The following is a 7,737-nucleotide window of genomic DNA, read 5'->3' as shown; positions in this document are numbered from 1 at the left end:
GAGGATGAAGGTGGAGGCAGCTGCTGGTTTCAGGGTTTACAGCTCAACACTGGAGTCATGGTCTGTTTCAGCCAGGGAACCACCACAACCTTAACCTGACTCTGAAACGTCTGGAGAACACAACAGGACGTGGGTTTTTCAAAGTAAAAGACCTGCAAATCCTGCACTCTGTAAGGATCATGCATCCTGTTAGTTTAACCTGTACAAACAGTAACGTGTGAAAAAGACACGTGGGCTCATGAGGGGGACGGAGTCCAGCACATAATCTGATCTAGCTCAGCTCAGACGCACGTGGGTTTGTTCTCATGTGTTTGGAGTCATTTTAAAGTAACAGCTTCAAAAGAGGCTGACAGGACGTCCCCGTTTTCCGGGGACAGGTCACCAAACGGGAGCTGTCCCCTGTAATGTCCCCGTTTAACTGTGTTAATCATAGACTGTATGAGGTGTTAACAGACCTGAAATCAGATTTACATGGCCAGAAAGACTGGACAGCACAGCGTACAGGCGACGTGCCGTGCAGCGTGTGAAAGCCGGATCGCCCGGTCGCTTTACGTCTACAGCTGCTTTTATCTGGGTCAAACAGACATAACGTGCAAACAAACTTCACGTTATCTCCGTGGTAACAGCAAATGTCTGTCTTTGTGATACTTTAACATTTCTTTTAACGGTGTTTGCAGTTTATAGCGTTACGTGATTATAGGCCCGTATCGTCCTTGTTTACATTTGGAAAATGGAATGTAGCCTACAATTAAAATACTTACTGCTGAGTTATATACAAAATCAATCATCCTCTATATTATTTAACTTGTTGTGTACCAACCAATCCGGTCCTACTTGTCAAAGTGATTGCAGCCTCTACTTCTTGACTGAAAGGTAGTTTTTGACTTGATTTCATTCAGAACAGATTGTAAAATCAATTTTATCCCCCTTTTTTATTTCATATATAATAACATTATATTTTTTAATGACATACTGACCACCAAACCAAAAATGTCCCTGGATTTCATTTCAGAAATCTGATCATTTTGATGCCACACCGACTTGTTCTTCCAGCACCATGACACTTCCACACCCCACACTTAGCGTGGATATCGTGGCAGAGGTTGCAAACAGAAAGAAGACGACGTCGGAGGAAGCGAGGAAGAGAAAGAGAGAGAGAGAGAGACCAAGCAGAGTAAATATCAGACTTTTACTCTGAAAGAGCTGAAAGGATGCAGGACTGACAGCGAGCTGGCCTTCTGTCTGTTGGACTAGTCAGTAATAACGTTAGTTACGTACTGTAACTCCAGATTCTATGAGTTTAGGCGCAGCCCTCTAAGGCCGTCGCTATTGGGTTTACCCGGTACGCGTGGGCCTCTCCTACGGCCGCACCTTGTATATATACTCAACGGTGACACCCGGCCTTCGGCTCCCATGGTGCCTTTTCTTCAGCACTATAACCCAACTGTCATAATATCAGAGGTGAAACTGGAAGAACAGTATTTTATTAAACATATTCACTTAATTTTCATGTATAGGTGCAATCCTGCAGGCATTAAAAGAACGTGGCAGCAGCTGAAAATGAAATATAAAAACATAATTCAATCAGGTAAGCCTTGAGCATGTCACAGGTGCAGGGTACCTGGCTTTACAAACATTTGACATATTAAATGACTAAACGGCATTCAGTGTCTCGCAGTGCAGCAGCATTTTTAACATAGGTCTAAATGTTCATTTTCATTTGACTACTCAGCCAACAGAAAGAAGGCAGAGGCTCGCAAAACGGTGGGAGGACCTGCAACACCACCTCAGAGGAGATGGCCCTGAGCCTGAATGCGGGAAGGCCAATGGCTGAGGGAGTTCCTGGAGGGACTTCATCAGAGCCAGTCACTCCAGAAGATTTAAGTGCCTTCACAAAATGTAAGAGGTCTACCTACAGTATGTGTTATTTTTTATATATTTGTGATATTTCCATTTATATTACTTTGGGTTGGGTTTTTCGTTGGTCCCAACAGGTTCGGATGGTAATATGTGTCTTGGAGCCTCCTGTCAGTTGTAAGTAGCCTACTGAATACACCATAAATTATGACAAATAGTTTTATAAAGTGTACTCTCTGAAATGCTCATCTTCACAGGATGATGGGGATGAAGAAACCGTTTCTGCTGCCACAGACAGGCCTACAGAGGTAATGTTAATATTATGTGTCTGCACATCAAACAATCTACACATTCACATTTATTCACATTTTTATGTGGAGTAGCCTATAGAATCTAAGTTTATATCTATAAATGGTCATTCTTATCTCTACCCCCCAGAGTGTGGAGGAACAGCAGGAGGAAGGCCCGTCAACTTCTGGTGCACAGATGAACACAGTTCAGTGATTTACAGTAAATGCCACAGTTTAATTCTAAATTTTAGAACTACATGATGTAACTCTAATCTACTATTAATTAAAAATTAGAGACTTCTTCTTATTAAAAAGATCCAAAAGGCAGATCTGGAAATCCAGATTCTGAAAGAAAAGCTAGAGGTGAGTGTGTGGTCGCAGGTGAATTCTAGGAAGTATTGAAACTATATTAAAATCTAACTTTTTGTTTGTGCTTTTTTGTAGGAAATGAAGAACACCATATAAATTGCTGTGATTTTGTGTTTATTCATTTTTGTTTTTTGTTTTTGTGGTGGTGGATATCATGATTAATCTGAGAAGACATTGCGGCACATCATATCCCGGACTACACTTCCATCCTGGAAATCAGCAGGGTTGATGTGGTCTTCCTCAGGGTCTTGTAATTGTAGGGCAGGGTGTTGCTGCCCTCTAATTATGGCAATATTACGGAGAACAACACATGCCACAATAATGTCGCAGGCCCTTTCAGGGGTTACCCTGAGGTAACGTAGGCACTGGAAACGTGCTTTCAACAGGCCTATGGTCATCTCCACCCGGGCTCTCGTCCTGCAGTGTGCCACACTGAAGCGCTGCTGTGGGCCTGGTTCAGGTTCTGGGTAAGGGGTAATCAGATTTGGTCGGCATGGGTAACCCCTATCTCCCAGCAGAAAGCCATCAATCTCTCCTGTAAGAAAGTTCACATTGCATTAGAGCTGCATAGAAATTCCCCTGTAAGTGTGCAGTGCATACATTGAAATATGTGTATAGGACATACATTTACTTACCCCTTTCCAATCTGTTGCTCAGGGTTGACCCCCGATACATTTGTGAGTCATGAACAGAGCCGGGACACTTGGCCTCCGCATCTGTGATTATATGTGCAGCATCACATATAATCTTGACAGTGCAAAGAATGAGAGATGTTACAGTATTGTGATGTAGTCTTTGACCATTAGAAACAGTAGGCTGTCAGTGTACCTGCACATTAATACTGTGGATGGATCTCCTGTTGACATAGTCCGCTTCATTTTCAGAAGGTGCAATGATCGGAATATGTGTGCCATCAATGCATCCAAACACATTCGGAAATCCTAAAGGGAATTCTGATTATTAGGTTACTTCCAGGGGTCGCAGCAAGATATTCTTAACTGAATGTCATTTAACAGGTTAGCCTCATTTAAACCGATTTATACACCACTGACCTGCAATCCTGTGAAACTCTTCTTTGATGACTCTCACACAAATACAAATACAAAACACAAATATTCTCAGAAAGCGCTTAAGAGCGAGACACACTTTCCTTACCGCTCTGCAAACAGTAGCCTTACTAATATGTTCTGCATCCCCGATGTTATACAGAAAACTACCATTTGCAAAGAAACGTAAGGCAACGTAAAGCATCTGCTCGGATGTAAGAGCACGGCCGCGATGGTTGATGTTTCTGATGCAAGGATGGATGAGATTATGGATGTATCTTATTGACTGTAAAGAAAAACGGTACCGCTCAAATGAAAATACAGGATATGACAAAAAATCCACTCTGGGCCTCAAAATCCTCTCCCGACGTAAATGGAACTCCCTACGAATTAATACAGCCTCTTCATCAACAGGATCGTCCATAAAGGACATGCCATTTCAATCCCTTTGATGCTCTCTGCTTGTGTGCGCATTGAATGAATGTACTCAAAGAATCAATGAGGTGTTTGAACACCGGGGAGGAGACCAAAAGAAACTCTGGGTTTACCGAAGAAAACCTGCTCCCGACCAGGTAAGGTTCACAGAGTAAGTTGCCATGGTAACTGACTCTGAGCATAAGTTACCTCTCTTTCAGAAACGGGCTTTACTTACTCTGCTTTCTCAGGTTTAACATACCTCCCATTCTGAAATGGAAAACCCAGAGTTTCCCTCATTTCAGGGTTAACATACTGAACCTCCTTTCTGAAACGGGCCCCGGTGATACTCTAAGGCATGAAAGCAGGATTAATGCGCAGGACAGCAGAGCTGCCGTCCCCTGAATCCGAAGACACCGAGAGGGCAGCCAGGGACGTCAGGGCCACAAGCAGAGCGCCCTTTGTCCAAAGGAACCGCAGGTCCGCCGTCTCCAAGGGCTCGAAAGGGGCTCGGGTCAGGGCACGTAAAATGAACTGTGATTTAATTTTTCCAGTTACATTTATGTTGTACTTAAATGAATTGTTAGCTAAGTTTGAGACTTGCTACTTTTTGATCGTACTGTAATCATAAGAAGTGCATGTGTACAGCTGTCATTACACAGCGCTGAATTAGACTGAAACTGTAGAGATGCCATCAGGGCGAGTTCAGCGCCGACAAAACGTGGCAAAACGTGGTTCCCTGAACACCCCGCTGTGGACGCAAGCGCACTCCATGTTCCTGCCTTTTTAACACCGTTGTGTTTACAAACTTGTCGCAGCTGATTGGGTAACTCCTGAGACACGCCCACCAAACCAGCAAACATACCTCGAAGCCCGTTGTGGAACACTGGGCAACGTTGCAAGGAAACATGTCGTTCATGTCGTGCACAACGTGTTGAGATAGAACTCGCCCCTGATGACACTCTGCACTCAGGTGGAGGCAGGAAGTGAAAGGCAGATTGAACGAGAGCTCGTACTCTGCTGGTTATCGTTTCTTCTCTGCAACATGTGTGAGTGACATCTGGAATGATGATGGAGTACAGCGTCAATGCTGCGCGCCGCCACCCCCGGCTCTGGTGACCTCTGATTGCTGACACTTTAAGGTGTTTGTCAGCAATATTTCTGCAGGACGTCTGTTTGTATTTTCTTCATGTGCCACTTCCTCTTTTACTGCGGCACATCTCAGACTACTTTTTACTGCTTTAGTTACTTTAAAGATTAAAACACATGAACAGTTTATAAAATCTGATGTTTGTTATAACTTAAACTCCAACATTAGAAAAATAAGTAACTTCTGGTGTAGAAACATGTTGAACATTGTAATTTGTGTTGCCAGGATATAAACGAGCAGCTGACAGACGAGCCTCAAAAGCTGCAGTCCTGTTTGTGTCAGTTTATAATTAGAACTGATAAAGTGAAACAACAGGTTTAATCCAACAGGTTGTTTCCTGCTAGTGCATTCAAAGACCCTCAGATCCTGACAGACTCTGACCAAGGAGACAAGTTTCTAAAACAAAGTTATTCAGAAAAGCAGAGAGAGAATTATCACGTTTAGTCAAAGGTCCATCAGCTGAGGCTGCTTTAAACTCTTCTTTGTTTAGTTCCTGAAGGCGTCACAGGAGCCAAACAGGATGCAGGGCACCTGGAAGACATTCCTCTGAGTTTCTTTTAATGTTGTTCAGCAGCTGACTGTTGGTTTCCAGAGGAGTGTCTTTGAACAGCGTACTGAATAAATAAAAGTCAAATCATGACACCTTTGTTAATAAAAACATTTCTTCTGATTGCTGTTTGGAAAAGCTTTGATGAAACCACTGCAGGCAGTTTCTAAAGCTTGATTTATACTCCTGCGTCAGGTCTGCGCACGTAGCCATGCATTTATACTTGTGCGTCGCCACTGTGTGACTTTTGCCGGCTGAGCAGCCTAACTTCCAGTTTAGCGCTCTGCTAACGACAATGGGGGTAAAATTGTAAACGTGCGGCTGTTACAGATTTGTCAAATGTTATCGACCGAGTGGATCACAGTCTGATGGTGAAACGAGTCATTTTGCTCGGGCTGCGACGGTCAAATATATTGATCCACCGTGTTACAGCCGCTGGTTTGGCCGCTAGTAAAAGTTACTTCACACTTCCTGTCGGCTCAGAGGCCACCCAGCCGACCAATCGCAGAGCTTACGGTCCGCGTCAACATGACGTGTAGTTACATTTCTGAGGAGGTGCACATCAGGCTACACCGTAGGATACAGGGCTACGCAGTCGATTCGACGCAGAAGTATAATAATTGCACTTAACTGATAAGTCATGAATGATTTGATCCTTTAATATGAAATTAATGAGATTACAGTTTGTCATCACGACCTCAAACCCTCGTCTCCTTTTCACACGAGGATCACAAAGAAAAGGTGCTTAACTAAACATTTAACGTCAGTTTTCTTTTATCTCCACTAAATATCTGAAATGGCAAAAGTGTTTTAAATGAACAACAAACCTGCAGGCAGCAGGTAAATGTGCGGCAGGGAATATTTGGCTAAATGACGAGCCAGGGTGTCCAATTCCAGCGCTTTCAGAAAAAGTGACAAAACGTAGTTATTTGATGCCAAATGTTCCCTTCAGGGGCGTCTCAGACAGACAGGAAGCGTCTCAGACAGACAGGAAGTACTAGCTAGCTAGCTTGCTACATTCATGTTAAAGGCCCCCCGAAGCCCCCTACCCTTACCACAGTCATCAGAAATGTTAGTGCCTAAACCCAAAAGCAGACAGGTATGCTTGGGCATGACATCCATCTGCAAACTATTTAACCAGCCACACACTAGGCTCAAGAGTCTTCTGTTGGTCTCCTGTGTTCAGATACAGATCCTCTTCCCTGGGGGTAGCTCTTGTTATGTGGGCTGGTGTCTGTTTGGGATGGTTTATAAATTGATGATGTTCACAGTCTTCTGTTGGTCTCCTGTGTGCGGGTGTGCTGAGGCTGCTGATTTTCTGCAAGAGTGTGGTACACGGCTGGGTCGTGGTCTGGGGAGCTGCCAGTGTAGCGCCACCGCTACTTAGTAGAGTTACCAGAGGCCCAAGCAGTGAGGCTACAACCGACCAGCCTGTGACCAACAGCAGACCCGTCCCTGTTGTGTTTGGCTTCGCCCACGCAGGAAGACGAAGTTGAGCACACCCAGCCGAACTGCGACACTGCGCCCCGTGTTGTTGTAATGCAGGCTGTCTAAAGATGGAATAATACTTCAAAGATAGCAAAATGGCCTGTAGGGTACCAGTCACCAAATAATGTTTTACAGGACAGGAAGTTCTCCAAAGGGGGTAGACATATCAGAGCTGGCCGCTGATGTAGCACGGGATGCTGCAGAAGACAGGTGGCTTAAGACTGGGTAAGGCAGGATCTGAGGAGTTGTTTGGTTAAACTTATAATAATAAGTAATTATTGTGTTTGTTGCATCAGACATTGAGGTGGTGCTTCAGTTGTCCTCTTTGGAGGAGGGCAGCCTTTGACTAATCCTACTTTGACACGTGAGGCACACTAGTGAGGTCTTCACCAGCCAATCCTCAGCCAGGGATCGCACAGCCTTCTTAGCATACTGGGACAGTACAATAACAAATCAAGGGTGAAACGTAGAAATGAAACTCATCAGCAGTGCTGGTGCACTTAGTGCTACTAACATGAATATAAACTTCATATATAAACACAGCTCCTCATGAAAAATGTAGATATTTGGTCTTGA

General features: G+C 44.1%; 1 protein-coding gene across 1 annotated transcript; it reads right to left on the bottom strand.

Annotated features, from left to right (window-relative positions):
- Positions 1–2,674: 2,674 nt before the first annotated feature.
- On the bottom strand, positions 2,675–4,895 carry LOC123965124 (putative nuclease HARBI1). Its single transcript, XM_046041687.1, has 6 exons — positions 4,842–4,895; positions 4,239–4,327; positions 3,569–3,807; positions 3,345–3,457; positions 3,152–3,263; positions 2,675–3,051 (listed from the first exon to the last, which is right to left on the bottom strand). Exons 1-6 carry the CDS (start codon positions 4,893–4,895, stop codon positions 2,675–2,677), a joined length of 984 nt encoding a protein of 327 aa, XP_045897643.1.
- Positions 4,896–7,737: the final 2,842 nt, after the last annotated feature.

This window comes from Micropterus dolomieu, unplaced genomic scaffold (assembly GCF_021292245.1).
Source record: "Micropterus dolomieu isolate WLL.071019.BEF.003 ecotype Adirondacks unplaced genomic scaffold, ASM2129224v1 contig_8712, whole genome shotgun sequence".
In the NCBI taxonomy this organism is placed as follows: domain Eukaryota; kingdom Metazoa; phylum Chordata; class Actinopteri; order Centrarchiformes; family Centrarchidae; genus Micropterus; species Micropterus dolomieu.
The sequence above is the reverse complement of the archived record's forward strand: the minus strand, read 5'-3'. Positions and strand labels throughout refer to the sequence as shown.

Excerpts from the sequence above, each read along its gene's own strand:
- LOC123965124 (XM_046041687.1), bottom strand. The coding sequence starts at position 4,895 with ATGAACGACATGTTTCCTTGCAACGTTGCCCAGTGTTCCACAACGGGC. Across the intron at positions 4,328-4,841 it reads GTTCCACAACGGGCTTCGAG|AGTATCACCGGGGCCCGTTT; the intron begins GTATGTTTGCTG and ends TTCATGCCTTAG. Across the intron at positions 3,052-3,151 it reads GAGCAACAGATTGGAAAGGG|GAGAGATTGATGGCTTTCTG; the intron begins GTAAGTAAATGT and ends ACTTTCTTACAG.